The sequence below is a fragment of the Choloepus didactylus genome, chromosome 14, assembly GCF_015220235.1.
Source record: "Choloepus didactylus isolate mChoDid1 chromosome 14, mChoDid1.pri, whole genome shotgun sequence".
NCBI lineage: Eukaryota > Metazoa > Chordata > Mammalia > Pilosa > Megalonychidae > Choloepus > Choloepus didactylus.
In genome coordinates, this window is record NC_051320.1 from 34,833,857 (window position 1) to 34,856,658 (window position 22,802).

General features: G+C 32.4%; 2 protein-coding genes and 1 non-coding gene across 7 annotated transcripts in view; 1 reads left to right on the top strand and 2 right to left on the bottom strand.

The window, feature by feature from the left end:
* ZC2HC1A (zinc finger C2HC-type containing 1A) overlaps positions 1 to 3,108 on the top strand; it is a 72,176-nt gene extending 69,068 nt beyond the window's left edge. For 3 of the 4 annotated variants that reach the window (XM_037803088.1, XM_037803089.1, XM_037803091.1), the window contains one exon: positions 393 to 3,108. In XM_037803088.1, coding sequence (XP_037659016.1) covers positions 393 to 558 — 166 coding nt within the window. In that variant the 3' untranslated portion in view covers positions 559 to 3,108. The remainder of the gene's footprint in view (positions 1 to 392) is intronic. The other variant, XM_037803090.1, reaches the window with a different exon arrangement.
* On the bottom strand, positions 1,677 to 1,785 carry LOC119509707. Its single transcript, XR_005211767.1, has one exon. It is a non-coding gene; the product is annotated as a U6 spliceosomal RNA (small nuclear RNA).
* A 10,233-nt stretch (positions 3,109 to 13,341) lies between the features above and the next one.
* The window catches only part of IL7 (interleukin 7), a 41,627-nt gene continuing 32,166 nt past the window's right edge, over positions 13,342 to 22,802 (bottom strand). Inside the window, exon 6 of one of the 2 annotated variants that reach the window (XM_037802555.1) lies at positions 13,342 to 20,860. In XM_037802555.1, the coding sequence (XP_037658483.1) occupies positions 20,741 to 20,860 (120 nt within the window). In that variant the 3' untranslated portion in view covers positions 13,342 to 20,740. The remainder of the gene's footprint in view (positions 20,861 to 22,802) is intronic. The other variant, XM_037802554.1, reaches the window with a different exon arrangement.

A 22,802-nucleotide genomic window follows, 5' to 3' on the forward strand; every position in this document is an offset into this window, starting at 1 on the left:
AGATAATAAAGTTAAAATAAATACTGTAGATATTATCCCATTGTGGGATGATCTGGAACCTGTAGAACTCCATCTTTCCTCAGGGCTGGGTTCAGTTTTCTCACTATAGATGATGTTGCTGTCTTCTTCTCAGTAAATGGCTAGCAAATAGAATAGTTGAAAAACGAGGCTGTTTTGGACGTGAAACATTCTCCTAATAAGAACAAGCATCACGCTAAAGAAAATATTTAGAATTACATTATTTATTAACAGATACCCTTTTTAAAATCTCATTTTTTAAAAATGAGATTAAGCAGTCTTTTAGTTGTGCTAATATCTGTTTCCCAGGGGTTATGGATTGAAAACTTCTGATGTGAACTCTGTGTTTCCATTTTCTTTTCGTACTTCTTCAGGCCTGATGGAGACTACATATCTTCACTTAATGGCGGAAACATTAAAGGTATCGAAGGAAATTCATCTGGATATTTACCAAAATTCTGCCATGAGTGTGGAACCAAATACCCTGTTGAGTGGGCAAAATTCTGCTGTGAATGTGGCATTCAAAGAATGGTTCTTTGAACAAAATCCACAAGAAAACAAGCTAAGTCCAGAGTTTTGTGACTGTTGCTGCATGGACGACTAGAGCACTTCCTCTAGTTATTTAGTACTAAAAATATTCAGAATACCTGTTCCAGTAGTTTTTGGAGCATAATCCTTTGGCTGTGTAATGTGTGTATGTGTGTATATATATGTGTGTACATATATTGTATATAATAAATACCTGATACTCCAAACTGCCATTCAAGGAAATATTCACTTACCTGTCAGAAAATAATTTCAAATGGAATCATTAACTTAGCTGTTAATTTCTCGTTGTTGTTAAGTGCAGTTAAGTATACCTCCACAAACTTTCAAATTCTAGTGTTTAGCCAAACTTTAGGATGATTATTACTTTGAGCAAAAAAATACACATTTTTCTTATTGGTGCCTATCTTTGAGTAGTATCATAGTAGTTGAGATGCTTGGAATTTTGCAATTTAAGATAATATTTTTAGTTATATTACTTATGTGAGGTCATTTTCCTATAGAGCTCTTAAACACCTAATTTTATAAATCTTAAAAAATAAGAGAGAAGAAACTCTGAGGTCTATTTTGCTCTTTACTCATGTATTAATTACATAATTTAAAGATCCTTACTCTTTTTTTAAAAAAATGTAATTATGCAATTCTTTTCAGAATGACAAGGTTGAAATTACAAATGTATTTTATCCTATTAATAACTGATTAACTATGAGTATGAGTTAAATATATTCATTCTTCCAATTGCGTCTCCAGAATTTCACATTTTCTTTTCTATAACCTCATGTCTGAAGATTAATTTTAATTTACTACTACATTTTTTGCAAAATTTGAAAATACAGTTATTTAATGTACAGTGCACAAAATTTCTTGCAAAATCTTACAAGTTGAAAAGTATTTTTTATGAATCTGAATTTGGAAGAAATTACTTTAAAAGCTTTTAAAGCAAACCACCTCACCTAATAAAAAAATTATGGTAATTAATCATTAGTGTAGGTCATGCAGGTAAAAAGTGCTTGAATTTTAGACCCTTGAAGCACAGTTAGATGTAGTTATAAGTTAAGAGAATATCTAGTTTTTTCGTACTCGTATTCTCTGTCTGTGTTAAATCTTTTTTTTTTTTTATGGAACACTTCACGAATTTGCATGTCATCCTTGCTTGTGCAGGTACTGTGCTAATCTTTTCTGTATCATTCCAATTTTAGTATATGTGTCACTGAAGCAAGCATTCTGTATTAAATCTTGAAACACCATTCACATCACAATAGAGACAATGAAAATATGTAATTAAACATTCACAAAATATTTAATTATACTTTATCCATAACCTTGACCAAAATACAGTTTAAATCATTGTTATATTCAGTGTCACTTAATATTTAGTAGTAGACTTCTTTGATTGCTTTGCAGCCATATTCAGTACTTCTCCAGTAATTTCTGTTCAATTAAACCTCAGAGAGCTTTGATCTTACTTTAAAGGTACAGATATTATATATTTTAGGTGGTTTCTAGCTTCTTGATTTTGATTCTGACCAACTTAGAAATTTGTGGCTTAGAACTTTCTAATTCTCTAATTCTGAAATTTATGCTTATACTTTATAATTTTATTCATTAGTAACTTTTTTTTTTTTTTTTTACTTTTGCTAGAGGATATAAACTCAGTGCAGTGAGAATTGCCTCTTGTTTACCTTAAAATTTCTTTCCTGATTTTTATTAGTTTTTTTCTGATTATTTTTATTCGATTATATTGGTCAAAAATAAAATAAAATTGGCCCAACACTAGAATAAACAGTAAGAACTTTAGGAGACTAATGGACATATTAAAATTCCATTTCAGAAATTTCTGTTCTATCCTAATTTTTATTAATTATATGAAGAACATTAAACTCTTGTTATTTAGAACTGAGTACTATTTTCTATATAATTTTTTTCAAGTATATTTTTAAGAGTATGAAATTTTTTTGTCTGCCAAGGGAGATGATTTTAAATTAAATAAGCTGGTTGATGTTTATTTCTCACCAAATTTTACAGTAGCAAATAAATATTTAAATGTACTACATGGAAAATGAGTTGGTAAGAAATCTCCAATTCCAGAGTCCAGAGATTATTAAAAAAAAGTAAGTAGGTGAAATATTTATGCATTACGTAACATGTTGTGACACTGTATTTAAATGCATTTTTACATTACTTGCATTTATTATTCTCATGTTGGTTTGTTGTGCAATTGTTCAGTTTTTAAGAAATTTTCCTAGACCTATGCATCATTTATTTTATTTTTATTTATGTTCACAGGTATTTGACAGTGTTATAGAATAAAAAATGATTTTAAGTTTAAAATAGAACTGTAAAAATTGCTTATATATTATTCTGAAATTTATTAGCTTGAAAAAGTAAGATTATCGTGGCTATTGTGTCTCTTTTCCACTGTATATATTTTTTATTGCCAGTAATGTTTCTTCATTTTTCAATCTGTTCAATAAAGACATGAAGCACAAAAATGCTAATTTGTATTCACTGATGTCTTATCTTGTAGCTAGCCATATGTAGAAAGTTAAGAACACACTGAAATACAAATAAAATATTCAAAGTAAAAAATGCAGGTTTTTCTATGAGAAGGTAGGTTTTCATTGGCAGTTTTTTGATAGCATCAACTTTTTAAAAATTCAGTATTTTATTGGACTGAAGTCCAATACTTTATGACCTTAAAGTTTATAAATATATTTTTGCCACAAGTTTTTAATGCATAGAAACATTCCCTTCATAGGCAATAAAATTTTAGCATTTCACATTAGTGAAGCAAGGTTGATGGGAAACATGGATATTTCTGAGAAAGTAATATTTGGTTTTGTGGCAAAAAATTATTTGTAATGAATATTTAATGATTTAAACCATATTTCAAATTTTGGGAAGGAGCTGTCTCCTTCCAAAAATGAAAATGTGACAAGATTAGATATGTTTAATTTGTACTTATCTTTACTTATCTTAAATAGAAATTACTTTACTTATCTTTACTTATCTTAAACACAAATAAGTACTTATTTGTACTTATCTTTAGACTAAAGGTGGGCACTTGGCAGTGTTCTGATGCTCAGTGAATGAAAAAATAATAGAAGTAGTACACAGCTTCAAAGAATCAGCAGAATACTTGTGTATTTATTTGCATTGAAGGTATATGTATTTTATGTGGTAAGTATGTTTTTAATAGTATTTAGGTTAATTTTTCCAACTGACTACATCATTGAGTTAGAGCAGTGGAAAAGTATGAAAACAAAGTTAATGGTAACCACACTCATTTTCATCTAGAGATTTTTCAGTTAAATATTATTCTCAGGATACTGATTATACAGTTTTGTTTGGCTTATATGTGACTGTTTTGTTTTTTTTTTGCCACCAGAGGGTGCTTTAGGATAATTTAATATTTCTAGACTCCAACTTGTTTTTAAAGGTCTCTCAGTATGATTTATTTCATAGCAGGAAATTGTAGAGATTTATGAGAGGTAGTTTTTTATTATTTATTTGCTTTGCTGTGATTTTAATAATCTATGGGTTGATTTCTTAGAAACCTAGTCCAGCTTATTTTGAGTCTCAGCTTCGTGGTGACTGGTAGAAATATTTAGTATATACACTTGACAATATTTATTAGTGAAATTATACATCTTTTACAGATTTAACTCATGCAAGTTACCACATACCCCTTGCATCATTACTTTACAGTAATATTTCATTTTTTGTACAACAGTTTAGTAGGTTATAATCTTTAAGATAAGGATTTCAATTATTTAGCCTAATTTAAGAATATTATCAAACATGTGAGAATGACATCTGTCTAAACAAGACCAAAAAAATGGTTAGACCAACTAATGTATGGTATACAAAGCTAAAGCTCCATACCTACAAACATTTTAAAAATGTTGTATGTGCTTTTCCTTCTATGAAATGAAGGGGATAAAGACAAATAAATAAGGTGTGATTAAGTCCCTACCCTTAAATTGACATAATTTATTTGGAGAAGCTGATGTATAAATAGACGATTACAACTTAGACCAAAAAGAGTAGATTCATTTTAATTTAACTTTATTATAAAAAAATCAATAAAGTGCTTCAGAAGTGATGAAGAAGGAGCCTCTTACCACAAGTTAAACATCTGACCAATTCCTATTTTGTTTTTTCTTCCCTTTCCCAGTGCTTAGGAGGAAACTTGGTAGGATATGAGCAAGAGCTGCACTATATTTTAGTGGGGAAAAGTTAGGTTACAGTGGAAAGTGTGTGTGTGGTGGGGGTAGTTGTGTCTGTAAAATATGAATTGCTTATATTGTCTAGAAGACTGTAAGGGAAAGCAATGTTGAATACAAGTTACCAATAATTCTATTTTTGTTCAATTTTATCTCACATATCTGTGAATTTCTCTTAGATTAAGTGGTAATTCACTCTTAGCTTATTGTATGTATTTCTGAACATTGCCACCGATCTAATTTTTTAAGGTATAGTTTAAATTTTTCTTTAGGCCCCCAGGCTAGCCTCCTAACAAAAAAACAGGAAAAAGTGCAAAAACACATAGCAGCACTGGAAGCCAAAGTTCAGTAAATGGTCTGTTGGCTAAATAGAGTGCCAAAGGGTCCAGATTGAAAAGCAGTCTGTATCATGAAACAATAGTTGAGTTGGCCAAATGGAGGGGTTCTGTTTAATTTTTTTTTTTTTTAAATTTTAATGCAATTTTATTGAGATATACTCATACATCATATAACCCATCCAAAGTATAAAATCAATGGCACACAGTATCATCATACAGTTATGCATTCATCACCACAAGCAATTTTCAAACATTTTCATTTCTCCAAAATAAAGAAAAAAATATAAAAATAAAAAAGAAATAAAAAAGAACACCCAAACCATCCCATATACCTCATCCCCCTCTATTATTTATATATTTTTCTGTTTAATTTATAGACTAATCTGCAGACATCTGTTTCTACAGATACAAGATCTGTAACAAGCAATCTAGTGTCTGAGGAATTTCAAGAAATAACTTTACTTCTCTCTTTCACTGTCCTCTTCTCCCTCTGCCTGAACACCTGTTTCTATGCCTTTTAGAAGTTATACAACAATAAGAGTGGGGATAGGAGAGAGCCAGTAGTGCACTGTACCCTAGAATTTACAATCCTCTCATCTAGTATACCAAGGGAAGAGAAGGGAGGAACCCTGTGAAAGTGCATTCTGGATTAGGAATTGGGGAACAGGCATTTAGATTTTCCTTGCCTGCATCTTATTAAAGAGAAACTGTACATTTCGTGAAATAGTCTGGGATCTAAATTACTATATCAGAACTGGGCTGTGAGAACATTTAGGAATGAAAAAGAAATAAAACACATTTAAAAGAGATTGAAGGTAAAGGTAACTCTATTTGCACCTCTGTTTTCACTATTTTGAAAATCTCAGTGAAGACGACTATGTTCCAGGAAAATGTAAATAAAAACGGCATCAGAAAAATGGCATCTAAGTCAACCAGTAACGTTGCAGACAAAAACAGAAATGGAATGTAGTTAGTACTAAAGAGTTGCTTCAAAAGATAACTGGCAGTTCAAATAGTTTTAAGAGTAATTTCTTCCAAATGTATAGTAAAAATTCCCAAGTTATGTAAATATTTATAGTCTGTTAAATAAAAAATTTACATATTCATTTCATAAAGCTAACACATCTTGGACCAAAAGCTGATGAGAGTTTGAGAAGGAAAAAAAAAACGGACTAGACATACTGGTTAATAAAGTCCTAAATAAAGGACCAAGAAACAAATGGAAAGTAGATTAAAGAAAAAAAAAAAATTCACTTGACTAAGTAAGTTGATCTCCAAAAATGCAAATATGATTTAATTTAGAAACAAAATCAAAATAGGGCATTATATCAGTTAGTCAGTATTTAAAACCATGTGGTTTAGTATATACTGAGAATGTATTTGACAAAATTAATCCCCTTTTCTGTTGAAAACTTAGAAAATAGGTAAAGATATACTTATTATAAGAACAAGAATTTTCCTTAACATGACTAAAAAAAAAAAACTCAAGAAATGCTAATCTTCAGTTATCAAACCATAATCTTAAAATAAAACAAAATTGCAATGGAACAGTAAGATAAAAGCCCTTATCCACTGTTGATGGAAATATTAATTGATACTACTATTTGAAAAAGTGTCAGTTTACTTTAAAATCCTTTAAAATATTCATGTCTCATAAGCTAGTAATTCTATTTCTAAGACTTGCTCCCTCCTAGGGAAATAATTTGAAATATAGAAAAATATTTATGCAGAACATGTTTAATAGTACTTTTATTTGTAACCAAGAAAAATTGAGTAACAATTTAGTAAATTAGTCATTGAAACAGTTTCAAGGAGTTTTTAATGCTATGACAAGGTATTGTTTTATTGCTAAGAGAAGAAACTAGTCGAAAATAGTGTGTTTAAAATATGATTCCAATAATATAAAACAAATGCACAGATAAAAGGTTTTGAAATATATTCCTTAATATATTGTGTCTTAATATTTCTTCCAGAAGAGGTAGGGATTTTTGGTACATTATATTTTCTAGGTATTTTTTATTTTAGGGATTTTTGGTACATTATATTTTCTTTGTATTTTTTATTTTATCAATTTTTTTAAATGAACATATATTACCTTTATAATCTTAAAAGAACGAATAGAGAGGGTTGTGTTTTTCAAAATAAATCATTTGCACGTATATTTTTGTCTGAAATGGCTACCTCTTCCATTGTTTTTTAACATTTACAAATGTAGATGATAACCTTTGGAATCTAGTTAAGCTATTTTAAATTTCACAATACCTTTACTATTGAAAGTGGTGTCTATTTAGGTAAAATTTTTTTGTTATTTCATTTTTCCTGAATTGTACTCAAAAGGTCATTCAAATAAAGTTTTCTTTTTCTTCTTAACTTTTTTTTCACCCATGATTTGAGGATTCCAAGGAATACAAGTGAATTTTCACCCTATAAATCATAAAATACAAAATAAGCCTGGTTTAAAATGTGAGAGGTGTTTTGCCATTCTGTGTTGAGGTGGGGGGAAACATTTTGACCTGACTTCACATATCTACCTATATAGTTATGACAGATTGAATTGTGTACTCCAGAAAAACATGTTCTTAATCTTAATCCATTCCTGTGGGTGTGAACCCAGTGTAAATATAAATAGGACCTTTTGATGAGGTTATTTTTCGTTTGGGTGTGGCCAACTGAAGTAGGATAGGTCTTACTCCGATTATTGGAGGCCCTATAGAGAAGGCCATGGAGAAAAAGCCATGGGGAAAAGCAAGAAGCTGGAAATCAACAAAACCTGGAAGAAAAAGTATATCACCATGTGACAGAAAAGCCAAGAAACCAAAGTCTTCAGGACAAAGCATCATCTTTCTGGCGCCTTGATTTTAGACTTCTTATATCCTCAAACCTTGAGCCAAAACCGTGTTTAAGGCAACCAACCCATTTGTGTGGTATTTGTTTTAGCAGCTGAGAAACTAAGACAACAGTTATATTTAAAACTTTAAAAATTTTTAAAGTTACTCTTATTGCCTTCCACTAAACATTTTAGTTAAAGAGGATACCTTAAGAACCAGAACATTTTTAAAAAATTGTTTTTATTTTTACTAATCTTATTAAATTTATAGCCCTTATAGGGAAGACTCATGAATACCATGAGAAACATTTGGAATACCATTTTATTTTTAAAATTAATTCCTTAAGGTGTAATTCTGTTTGGAAATATGCTACTCAACCATTAATTTGGCATTTTAAAGCAATTTGTTTGTTTTCAATATGTCTTATCCTAGATGAGATTGAAATACCATTTCAACAAGCAAAGTGTGCTGGAGCAGCTCTGTACCCACTGTGAGGCTCTATGTTCTCATTGTCTTCTGTCTTGGTAAACGTTTTTATGGTTCTCCCTGTTTGTATTAGTAGAAATATTGTTTCTCACTGAAGCCATTACCAGAAAGCTATTATATGGAGGGGAAGGAATCTTATCATTCATTGACTCACACTTTACCACAGTACAAGGAGAAAACATTGGACACTACTGGAAACTACCACATTTTACTGTCCAATTCATGCCTCCTAGTGAAAAATTATTTTGATCTATGATGCATTTTAAACCTAAATTTTGTTTCTGTAATGGACATTGGTCATGTTTGTGGCTAAGGTCTTTTGAACAGCTTCTGTTTTGTGAGTTTTCCTTACTGAATTCTACCACCTCAATATCATAGCCAGAATTTACTTTCCACCCTTTCTTGCAGCTAGGGAGCAGGCATGTGACTTGGGGACAACCAAACAGACTTTGATTCTGAAGCAAGCAAGGTGATGAAGAAGACACTGCAGTATTCGTTTCCTAGTGAGGTGGTGGGATTTGGTGGAGAGACATAACTTCAAGAAGTGGCACAGAATCAAGAAGTGGCACACTTATTAGATGCAGCCTGTTCATTGTGGTGGCAATTACACCGTCTCTATCTTAGCTGTCTGTCCTCCACTGGAGCAGTCTGTCAGTATAATTTTGGCATTGTTTCTGGCTGAATAGCCTATAAACTTGATTATCTGGCTTTCCAGAGACTCTCTGAATGACCCAGTATCTTTTAATTCCTTTTACTTAAACTGATGAGACTGGGATCTGTTATATGGATGCAAAAACTCTTCAACCATAAATTGTGGTATGACAGTGCTACCTTTTACAATGGCTGTGATGATAGGGGAAGTGCTTATAACCATACCTGAAAGACCCATCAAAATACCAACTTAGGTATATTTCTTCATTACAATCATAATGTTAGGCAATCACAAACTGAGTTTTAAGAAACATGCTTTATGTGGGTATGATTATACCTATTATGCAAGGCCAACTTGAGGATTATTGGTAATGTGTATAAAAATCTTTGTCACAATGTCTGGTACTCAGCTGGGTCTTAGTAAATTATATCAATTATTTATTTTTATATAATTATGGATGTATGTGCCTGTTACATGTTCAAATATTTATTGAATTCCTATTATATGTCAGGTACTATTCTAGGTGCTGGGAATTATAGCAGTGAACAAGGCAGTAAAAAATTCCTGCCCTTTTGGAATTTACATACTAATGGGGGAAGATTGGAAATAAAGATAAACAAATATTTTTTATATTAGACTGACAAATGCTATGGAAAAAAATAAAGTAGGGAAGGGTATTATAAATATAAAATATCCAGAGAACAAATGCCCAGACCATGAGAATATCCCGTCTTCAACCTAAGGATGAGAGATGAGAGGCCTGGAGGGCAATCTTTTGAAGTGAGGAGTCTGCTTTTGTGTTATATTCAGGGGAGGAAAGTCTCAGCTTGCTTCTTCTCTACATTTTATATTATGGTGTTAATACTTTTTGAGAGCTGAGTGTTAATTAATTTGATCAATACATATAGCTACTTTATGGAAGAGTGGGAGACAACTATTTTCTCTTGACTTACATAAAATAAAATTTCAAGACAGATGGGTAGGAGAAATGGGAGTAGGTTATGATTTTAAGTGGGGTGTTCGGGGATGACTTCATTGAGATGATGCTATTTGAGTTCAGACCTGAAAGAGATGATAAGGCATATTGTTTATCCTTTTTGTTTATTGCACTTAATTGTTGATTGGATTATTCCCCAACTTCTAGTGCTTTCTATTAAAGAATATTCAGTGTGCTTCAAACATGCAGGTGGATGAGAGGAAAGAATATTTCACCCAGAGGTTAAAAAAAAAAAGTGCAAAGGCTCTGAGGTGAGAGCTTTGGAATGGTGTGAAACAAGAGAAGAGAAGCAAAAAAATAAGTGATAGGCAGCCAGTTTGTGTATGCTTTAGAGGCTATTAAAATAACTTTGGCTTACTCTCAGTAAAATAGTAAGCCATGGAGTAGAGAAGTGACATGATCTGGCTTAAACAAATTTGTTCTTTGGTCCCTAAATTAGTGATAAAGTCAAGAGAAAATAGTTGTCTCCCACTCTTCCGTAAAGTAGCTATATGTATTGATCAAATTAATTAACACTCAGCTCTCAGAAAGTATTAACACCATAATATAAAATGTAGAGAAGAAGCAAGCTGAGACCTTCCTCCCCTGAATATAACACAAAAGAAGCAGACTCCTCACTTCAAAAGATTGCCCTCCAGGCCTCTCATCTCTCATCCTTAGGTTGAAGACGGGATATTCTCATGGTCTGGGCATTTGTTCTCTGGATAGATGTGGCAGATGTGGTGGTTCTGATGTGAATTATACTTCTGTTACAAAGGTTTTTTTAAACAAAACAAAAAGCAGCCATGCATGTTTACTTGCTGTTCATAGGGATAGCTAAGGAGTCATATCTGATCTGAGAGTATCATCCAAAGAAACAACAGGCTGGCTCAACTGTACCACTCAGATCCCCACCTAATAACTCCTGTCTTCAGAAGCAGGGACCAGCTTCCCAGTGCCCATTTTCCAAGGTGGATAAAAGTGTCTTTGCACTGGTTTATTTAAACTTGAGATCTACACATTAGAAATAAAGATGTATTTGCTGTTGACTCAACTACTTTGCCTTGTTTAGGGAGGCAAGGTTTAATCATCCCACCTTAATACAGTGCCTGATATTCATAAATAAATTTGGCTTTCGTTCTTATTTCTTCATCCATCAATGTAATATTATTCAATAGAACTTTATAAGATTATTTCCACATTACCTTAAGAAGGTGTATGCAAATTAGAACTTTTAAGGTCATTAGATCCTTAAGATGCTCCAAGGATTGGTCCCTCTTTCAGCCTCTATGCTTCACTTAGCTCATCTGTCCATCCTCTCTATTGTCTGGCATCTTCACTCACTACAATGTATCTTTTTTTGCTCCCCTATTCTTTTATCTTGCCAATGTCCAACTTAAACCTTGCAACTTCTGTATTCCAAACTCATTTTGGGCATATTCATTTGGGCTACATGCATGCATTACAGATCATTCGCCAGCCTATTAATCAGTAGGCTGAGGGCAAATGCCCTACACTCTCCTTTCCTCATCAGTTGGGATACAGACATGGTCACACAGTAAAGAACATGCCTCTTAAATAAGCCATGGCTGGTGCAGAATCCATTACAGGAGAGATGTACATGTCATGGAATGGTTGACATTAGAAAATACGTGTTTGTTTATATTGATAATAGCCTTCAAACTAGCAAATTTGAAAACTGGTCATATCTGAAAAATTTATCAATAACTATTTGTTACTATTACTCTAGTACAAATATTCCAAATGGCATTGGAGACACGAGAGTCTGGGAAAGATGAATCCAAATTTTCTGGTGAGGGGTAAAATGTTTAAAAAGGCAAATTCATTACACCTATTATTTTCATAATACAAACTATAGAAAGTACAATGTGACAAAATCTTGGATGGTGGGGCTATATAGAGAAGATAAAGTGAGAATTTAAAAAGAGACTTAGAAAGCTATATTCACAAAAGCCATGCTTTCTATTTGCAGATAACATGATTGGCTATGTAGAAAATCTCAATCTACCAAAAGCTCATAGAACTATTAAGTTTAGCTCAGGTCTTAGGACACAAGGACAATATATAAAAGTCAGTCATATTCCTATATAACAGCATTGAGCAATTAGAATTTTTAAAATGTCATTTACTGTAGTACACACACAGAAATTTATAAATCTAACAAAATATGTACATGATATGTATGCTGAAAACTGCAACACACTGATGAGAAAACAAATATTTAAATAAATAGAGAAATATACTGTGGTCATAGACTCGGAGGCAACACAGTAAAGATGTCAGTTCTCCCCCAGTTTAATCTATAGATTCACTGAAACCCTAATCAAAATCCTAGCAAGCTTTTTTGTAGATATTGACAGGCTGATTCTAAAATGTATATTGAAAGGCAAAGGAACTAGAATAACCAAAATAACCAATTTTTAAAAAGAACAAAGTGGAAGAGTCACACTACCCAACTTCTAAATTTACTCTAGAGCTATAGTAATCAAATCAGTGTATTATTGGAGAAAGTATAGCCATATAAATCAATGGAACAGCACAGAGCATCCAGAAATAGATACACATTTAGTGAACTGTGTGAAGACAATTCAATGGAGAAATCAGTTGTTTCAACAAAATGGCACTGAAACAATTGGATGCACATTTGCATAAATAAATAAATGAGCCTCTACGCATCTGGGGTTATACAAAAATTAACATAAAATGAACCACAGACCTAAATTTAAAACTGTAAAATTTCTGGAATAGTGGTTTCACCAAGGGGCAGTTTTGCCTCCCAAGGGCATTTGGCAACGCTGAGACATTTTTGTCACAACTGGGTTTGGGAATAGTAGGGGTATGGTTGCTGAGTGATGCTGCTAAACATCCTACAATGCACAGGACAGCCCCACAACAAGGTCCAAATTGTTAATAATGCCATGGTTGAGAAATCCTGTTCTAGAAGAAAACTTAAGAGAAAATCTACATGACCTTGGATTTAGCAATGAATTTTTAGACATGACACAAAAAGCATACTTCATTAAAGAAAAAAAAAAGATAAATTAGACTTTATCAAAATTAAAATACTTTGCTCTTTGAAAAATACTATGAAGAGGATGAAAAGACAAAACACAGACTGGGAGGAAGTATTTGCAAATCACATTTTTGATAAGGACTTGTATTCAGAATATATTTTTTAAAAAACTTAAAACTCAACAAAACAAACCAATAAAATAAATGGGCAAATGATCTCATCGAAGAAGATATACAGATGGCAAATAAATTTATGAAAGGATGCTCAACATCATTAGTCATTAGGGAAATGCAAATTAAAACTACAATACCACTACACACCTATTATAATGGCTGAAATCCAAAAATCTCAACAAAAATTTATCTCAAGAGTGCAGCGCAATAGAAACTTTCTTTCATTGCTGGTGGCAATGCAAAAATCCAAAATGTCTATTTTGGAAAACAGCTTGGTATGCTTTTCATAAAGTGAAACATACTATATCACCCAGCAACCCCACCCTTAGGTATTTATCCAAATGAATTGAAAACTCATGTTCACATAAAAACCTGTCCATAAATGCTTATAGCAGCTTTATTTATAAATTGCCCAAATCGAGAAACAACCCAGATGTCCTTTAAACAGGTGAATGGGTAAACAAATTGTGATATATCCTTGCAATGGAATATTATTCAGCAATAAAAAGAAGCAAACGGTTGAGTCATGCAAGAATATGGATGAATCTTAAATGCATTTTGCTAACTGAAAGAAGCCAGACTTAGAAGCTCCATATTTATGATAAATTTATATGACATTTTTGGAAAAGTCAACACTACAGGGATGGAAAACAAATCAGTGGTTGCCAGAGGTTGGGGATGGGGAGAAGGAATTTGTGGAGTGATGTAATTGTTCTGCACGTACTTTTGTAGTAGATACATGATTATGCATTTGTCAAAACCCATAGAATCATACATTACTAAGAATGATTCTCACTGTGTGCAAATTTTTAAAAAACCAGATCCCAGGATAATCCAGGATGGAATGCATACTGAGACAAATATATCTAATTGTACTGTAAATATAAGACAACCACACTGAATGAAGTGAAGAGGAAAGTAGCTGAACTAAGTAACTTTGGAAACAGTGTTTTGACCAGGTACTGTAAGGTTAAAGACATCCTAGCATGTATACTAGAGTTGAATAAATAATTAAATAGATAACGAGATTCAGGTTCATTGTCAGATGACAAATCTACATTATAGTAAGGAGGAATGCTAGAATGAACTTTATAGTGCTAGATTAGGGGCAAAGATAGGAGGAATGCTAGAATGAACTTTATAGTGCTAGATTAGGGGCAAAGATATTACAATGAATACACGTATACACATACAAAAAAGATACATATATAAATAAGTATATGTATATATAAGATACAGAAATAAATTAAGATGTGTATTACATTGGTTAATAGACATATATTCCCTAACTGTCCTCTGAGAGGAACAACCCTGTAGAGATAAGCATACTTATGCCCAGGTCTTGCTTTCCAAATACCATTCTCCAATAAAAAGAACTAGAGCTCCTTGGAGATGTAGTTTTCCTTTCTCAGCCCTAAAATCAAACCAAGATGAGCTTGGAGCCTCTTACAGTGTCAAAAAAATAAAGGAGTGCTTCCAAAAAAAGATCAGGGGCACGTCAAACACAGGAAGCCATCTGAAAGAGCTCCTCAGGGCCTACACTGGAATAATTTAAGCAAGAAGATAAATAATAATATTGGATTGAAACCCAAAGAATAAAATAAGTATGAGTCTATTCTCAAAGTATTGAATAAATGAATGAAAGAATAGAGGTGTGAATTTTCTTTACAGAAGAATTCCAACTCATGAATGTAGGAGAAATAGAAAATCACCGTTAACAAGCCAAAATAATAATTGCCGGAGGCAAGACCCGTGGATGAATGTTAAAATTAGGGGCAAAACTTTAAGTAGAAATAGCCATTTCGTAGCCTCAAAATACCTCCTAAAATACACTAAACCCTGGTGACTTTAATATATTCCTTCCAGCAGGTGGCGCTCTATCCCCCTTCATTTGAGTGTGGGGTGGATTTAGACTTGATACACCGCAGTATGGAAAGAGAAAAAGAGAAACTTTACAGAGGAGAAACTTAGATCACTTTAACCAAGAGATCCAGGTAAACATCACCAGCAAATAAGTCGTGTTCACATTGCATCATCTAATGCAATGTGAAGGACACTTCACCTTTGTGGCATTCTTCCCCCCAAACCCATAGTCTCAGTCTAATCTTGAGAAAACAGCAAAAAACCCCAAATCAAGGGACATTCTAAAAAGTACCTGACCACTGCTCTCCAAAGTATTAAGGTTGTGAAAGGAAAGAAAGATGTAGGAAATACCAAAGATTAGAGAAGACTGGGGAAACATGATAACTAAATACAAATTTGTATCCTAAACTGAATCCTAGAATGAGAAAAGGACATCAGTAGAAACATGGGAAATCAGAATAAAGTCCCTAGTTTACAGTAATGTACCAATGTTAATATCTTAGTTTTGATAAGTGTTATCATAGTTATGCAAAATGTTAACATTTAGAGGAAAGTTTGGTCAACGGTGTATGGGAACACTGTTCTATCTTTACAAGTCTGTATATTTGAAATTATTTCAAAATAAGTTAAATAAAGCTTATGTATCACTAATTTAGTGCAGCAGTCTACTTCAAAGTTAAGATTTGATATTTTCATAATTTATTTCTCTGAAGTCATGTACTGTAGCTGAAGTATTTTGTTTAGATATGTTGCAAAATCACTTTAACCATTTAATTAAATGTATTAAATGTGTAAATATTGCCAGTTGTGTTATATGTTAAAAATTTTGATGCAAAAAAATGTTTTCTACTCTCAAGAGGCTCGCAGTGTAGTAGGAGACATGTACATAAATAATTATAACCAAGACAATATTATAAGTGCTAAAATATAGGTATGAATAAGAAATTCCTTTGTATTCTTCTAAAACTATTTCTATACTCAAATGACTCCTCTTCAGAGGGGTCTTTATTGATATGTTAACTGAAATACCATCAGTCAATCTGTCATCATTGCCCATTTCTCCCATAGAACTTATTGTCTGAAATCATTTTGCTCACTTGTTTTGACCATTACTCCTCCTGGAATAATTTCCATGAAGGCAGGGACTTTATCTGCATTCTTTGTTGTACCCGTAGGACCAGAAATGGCACATTAGAGATCAATGTCTAATAAATATTTGTTGCGTGAATGAATTTCTGTATTTGTGTTGCATTTTCCTATTAAGTGGTCTGTATTCAAAAGTTGAAGCATCTTTAAACCCCCAACTGGCTGTGAAAGATTACTCTCAATCCTGGTATTTAATTTACCCAGAGTGAAAATGGACTTTTTTTAAGCAGAATGACTTATTGGTCTACAAATTAAGATTACTCACAGAAAAAAACAGATCCATTTCTTTTCCCTCTTTTCCTCAGCTCAGGGATGCCAGGCAAGAATGAGACGATGGGGAAGATAATTGTCTTTTCTGGAAGACCTTTCTGGCCCCACTAGAACAGTGTTACCTAACTTGACTGAATGCTCTGCAAACAGGACTTCTTGCCTTTGTGATGGCATTTGCACCATTTCCAGAACATGTTACCAAGTTTTCTGTCTAATTCAATTTTTAAGTAAAAAGTTCCCATTTAAATCAGATTATTTCAAAAATAGGAAAATTTGTGATAAGCATTGAAGGTGGCAATTGGCAATCAATATGTCCAACTCCCACATACTAACATATGGTAGGTTTTTAAGGGTTACTTGTTGAGCTGAGGAGTGGAGACACTGGGGAAGATGTGGGAATGCTTCAGAAAGGATGAGACCTTTGGATTGAGTCTTGAAGGAAAAGGTATGAATCAGAAATCAACAGTAGAAAATCCTAAATTATAAATGGTGTCATTTGTCTTAATTTTCTTTATGTAAAAGATGGATATAAAATTAATTCACTTTCTTTGCTCCCTTACAATATTTTATGCCTTACACATAAAAATGCACTTCTTACCATTTTATATGGAAAGGATGCAAAACAAACAAACAAAAACAAAACCCCAAGTTATTCCCAAATAAAATGACTATTTTGTTCCTTTTTCAAATACTTAAATTGTGTGGATCTAGATAAACACATGTATTTCAATATTCATATATTAAAAACTGTTAGAAGTGGAAGTTACTGGTATACCTACCTGTTTTGTTTCTTTTATCCTACAGTATTTTCATAGATTCTATTATTTGGTCAGAAGCAAGGCTGAGAGATGTTTCACAGCAAATAAAGTTTAAAAATCAAAGAAGTTTTCAAGGAGATATTGAGAACCCAAAGCTATGGAGTCATATTTTCTTAAATTAGTTATGTTTGGGTCCTAGCATATCTATCCATGAGTATTTTATATTTTATTGTAGGAATACATTTTTGGTACTAGTCAAATAGATTTTAATAATAGAATGGTTTAATACAATTCATATTTACTTATTAATTACTGTATGTCTGGCTTTTCCCATTAGAAGTTGAAGGGAACACTAAAAAATCATATGTCCCATCACGGGAGAGAAATATTTTAAACAAACATGTATAGAAAAAAGCAACAATTTAAATAATTATTAAAATAAAGGATTAAGATGAATATTATCAAATAACCAATTGATACAGGCAATAAGTGTTATGCACAACTAAAGGATGAAATATCATCATCTGGGAATATCATGGAGGTGATGGGAATTGAGGAGGAATGAATTGAGATGTCCTTTGAAGTTTGAGCAAATCTGGATAGAATTTGGAAGAGCTTTCTAAATAGCAGGAACGTCATAAATAAAGGAAGATAGCACGTAAAGAGTACCATAAAGAGACTGATCTGACTTAGAGCAGAGGATGAGAAATTTTTATAGCAGGTTTCTGGAGAAATTTTTATTTCTGGAGAAATTTTTATAGCAGATTTGATAAAATGTATTTTTTTTCTTAATTTGTCTGTCATTGAAAGTATGGCCTAAGTCAAAGAAACCTTCCTAATTCAGGTTTCCCATGGATGGAATTTTAATAAGTCTATTATAATTCTGAGAAAAAATTTTTCTTCAGTGGATTCCTTGACAGCCTGTTTTAAAAGATTGTTAAACTGAGATCTTTTATATAAAGCAAATATTCCCCAAAGTGTATTAGTTAATTGTTTTTCATAAAAGTGAAATTCTGTAATCAAATAAGTTTTGGAAACACTAGGTTAATATCACTCTCTTTTTTAAAGCTATATAAGTGCTCAGAGCCTTTAATAAACCTACATGAATTGTGAATATATAAGAGAAAAAATTATGTGACCTCATCAATCAGAATCCACCCATCCTTTTTTTTTCTTTGGTAGTTAAGGATTAAGGACAAACTTCAGGAAATGCTTATCTAAAGCATCCATGTACACATTTGAAAGAACTATGATCACTGAGACAAAACAAGTCTCTTAATTGGGGAGCAAAAAATGGTAAAAAATATATGACATCCAAAGTCTGTATTAATCAGCCTGTTTTGCTTCCAACTACCTTGCATGTGGCTAGGAAAAAAGAAGGAAAATAAAACCACAAGTTTGTGGGCATTTCCCCTAGGCATTTGGCATGCAGTATGTGCTCAATAAACTGTTTTGAGTGTGAATGTTCTCTAAAATTCAAAACTATCATAAATAATGATAAAAATCAAGGAAAAAGATTTTAATAATTCCTTTATCAGGCATTTTTTTAAACATTATTTCTTAGTTTTGCAACAATCTCAGAATTTTTTCAATACTGTTAGGAAATGTTACAGACATCCTTCAATGAAATATTTTTAATCAGAATTTTAACAGTAACTTTAGAAATTTAAATTTCCTCATTTCCATGACTGATGATTTATCAATACCACCAGTTTATCAGGGTTTAGGTATATCACATAGTTGGGCCTATTATATGGTAGAAGGAAGCAGAGGCTACTCATAATGACCCATCTAAAAAATAAAGGGTTTGGTGAAGAATCATTTGCTCCTAAAAAGTGTTTAGCCAACTCCCTTTTCTGGAGTTAACAGTGAAAACCAAATGGAAAGCACACTTGACTGAAAGCCCTATTAATGGGATAATTCATTGAGTTCTATATACTTGTCTATACAATCATACAACAAGAGGGGATGAAACTAGGTATGTGCTGAGTAGAGTGAGAAGGACAGGCAGAGAGACAAACGTGGACTGAAGAGATGGTGCCACCGCACATGGAAGTTGTTACATGAGCATCTTCTATAGATCAAATGAAGTCAGCCAGCCTTTAGATGGTGGTGGGGCCGTGAGACAGCATGAATGGTGTTAATGTAGCAAACTGCCAACTGATAGCTGTTTTAGGACTCTGAACCCAGACAACCGTCTGTAACAGTGTGTTCATTTCTCTTTATAAGTGAATAAGGACTGTTTGCAGACCTTTCCTGACCATGTCTAGTACATATAAAGGCCTCTTTTTAAAGGCTACAGTTTAACATGGTCAGAAAGCAAAGCAGCTTTCCTGCTCCTAAACAGTTTGAGGGCCCAATCTAGTAGATTCTGGGTAACAAAGTATCAAAGGTCCAATATTCAATGAAAATTGGAGATCAAATAGTGGTGCAGAATTAAAAAATCTTGTCTTAAAAGTCCTATTGGGATTAATTAAATGAATCTCACAGTGTAAATACATAGGTTATAATCAAAGGAGAAATGTTATCCAAAGTAAGCAATTTGTTTGAAATACCGTATGAAAATATTTTTATATACAGGTTTAGTGTCAAAAATTATATATACACATTACACTGGTTAAAAGGCCAACATACATTATTCTCTTAAAAATATACTTCCCGAATTGCAAACTCATTTAGAAAAATTTTATTAAACATAAATGACAGTAATAACTCAGTACTGGGTTTAGCATCCTTAGGAGAGATGATTTTCTTTCCTTTGGAAATTATCCTTTATTTTCATTTAAAACGTCTGCCTATTCCATTTATGGAAGGCACTGTGTTAGACATTCATATTTAATTATGTCTCTTGAGATCTCTCCTAAGAGCCTTGGACTCCTTGCTGCTGCTGCTCCTCTAAGGTATCTGACTCTGAAGGGCATTACCTGTGACTCACTGTTAACCCTGAAACATTTTCAGCCCAGAATATGCCAGTTTCCCCTCTTAATGCACTATACTACTGCATTGTGTGCTATAAAAATATTTTTGTAACTGAACAATGTTAATTTTGAATCGCTGTAACCATGATACACTTCATAGATTTGTTCTCTTTTCTCCTGAAATTTTCAAACGGGTTTAAAAAACATTCTTGCAGCTGATACCTTATATAGATTGTCTTACACAAAGTCAGTACAGAATTAATTACACAAAATATATCAAGACTGATATATGTCCATATACAGTTTGTTGATCGCAGCATTCACTTTCCATTGTTTACATTCATCTTCTAATACTACAGTATGAATTTTTCAATGGCTGTAATCCATTTTTACAAGATGCATTCAGTAACTTCTAGGAGGCATTGTAACCCCCCAAATTGCATGAGCAAATAGGTCCTTGGAGGATGCACTAAAGTCCACATGTTTCTATATTGCCACTCCATATTTTTCAGGGCCTTTTAGCATCTCTCAAAATTTTATTCCAACAAGTTTTTATCTTTTGTAGTAGTCTCTTTAGGAAACACAAGTCACTCTGTTTTTTCTGTTCCTTTAAAGATTTATTCTCTTCCTAAAGAAATACATTAAAAAGTTTTAATTTCATATTTTTTTTAAAAAATACAAGTTTTTAATAGTCACTCTATTAGTAATAGTATTTATTTTTCCATCATGTTAAGTTATACTGGAGAGTTAGTGTAATGAAAGAGTGGAATCTTGCAAGGTTTTTTAACCTGTGGATTCTAACTATAATTATGTTAAGTAAAGAGTGGGGAATCAAGGTAGGTGTGGTTTAGGATTTAGGATTAATCAAAGAGCTATGTCAGGTGGCTGCCAACAATAGATGTAAAAATATTTAAACTTTCATGAGAAATATATTTGTTGATTACTCAATTGAGTTTTTATGTAGAAAAATGTAATTTTAATGGAAGGAATAATTAACACTGAAAATGTTTAGATTATTTTGGCAAAGGAGATTAATAAGGATATACCTGATTGAGCCTGTGCCCTAGGATCTGCCCAGAGTTTGGAAGATACCTGTCTCCTAAGCTAGTTTCTATCACCTGGTAAGGACTGTAAAAAGGGTTATCTGTATAACCCACAGAGCAGAAGAGACATATAAGGGGGTAGCTCTGAATACATTCAGTTATATTCCTATGAGCTTCCCAACTTGGGGGATGGGGTTAGTAGAGGGCACAGTAATTATTTAGATAACAATCAGTCATTGGATGTTTTCTAAGCCAGGGATTGTGATCAGTACTTTATGTACATTACTTCATTTTATCTACTTAGTTACCCTTACAAACTTGATGTCACCTTACTTTACAGATGTCGAAACTGAGCTTCGGAGAGGGTAAATAACTTGCCAAGGCTACATGCCTAGTAAGTAGAATGATGGGGGTTTTGCACCTAAGCTGTCTGATTCCAGATGCATGTATGTATTTTTAAATTTGGTCAAAAATTACATCTCTTTTTAACTATATTTTTAGTAACACTAGCACATAACCCTTTAAATAATACATTTCAAAGATTATACAATAGATTTCAATGCTAAATATGAAGGCAAATTTTCCTTATTCATTTTGTTGAAGGTCCCAGGATATTTTTTAAAAGTAAAAATTGAAGTTGGCTTGACTAAGCAGATTTGAAACACATAAATGTGAAAATGTCTTGACTTTTCCTCAGAGACCAAGAACAAGCATTCATTAAAAAGACAAATTAAAAACCTTGATTTTACGTGTGGAATTCTAGGAATATAGATGTTCTCTCCCTTTTCTAAAATTTCTAAATTTTCTTAGGCCAGAAGCCCTCAGTGCATTTGTATCGCTTTTAGCTCATATATTCAGTTAATTCATTTTATATGTTCCACTTCAGGTAGAATTCCTAGGATTTCCTGGGACCCAGGGCATGTAGACTCACCCTGCTTCTCTAAGAGGAGTAAGGAATTTCCATGCTCCCATGTATTTATTGGTCTAATAACATTAAAATAATAATGGAAAAGTCAAAGAAGAACCACTCTCATGAACCATCTCTCTCACAAACCAGGTGTATTCATTTTTTGACATCCCATCCTAGTTATATACTTACATCATTTTAAAGTTTTAATCTGATTCAACTATTCTGCTTTTTTCATTAATAAATATTTTTCATATTGCAATATTATTTTCTATATCTATACATATGTATAAATATATAGAGATTACTCATATCCTCTGTTACACAGAGTATATAAACTGTATATGCTATAAATCTATCTTTACTAATAAAATAGATTAAAGAAATGGATCCTCATTGTTTTAATTTGCATTTCTTTAGTAACTAACAAAGATGGCTTTTTTCTTCATGTACTAATTTTTTAGTTTATTTTCTTCTATATAAATTGTTCATGTCTTTTGCCTACTACCTATTGATTTTTTTTAGTATCAATGCTCTGATATTTTCTCTAACTTCTTTCTTAAAATTTAAATTAGAATTTTTATGTAATTGAAAGGGAACCTATTTTTTAGGATCACCTC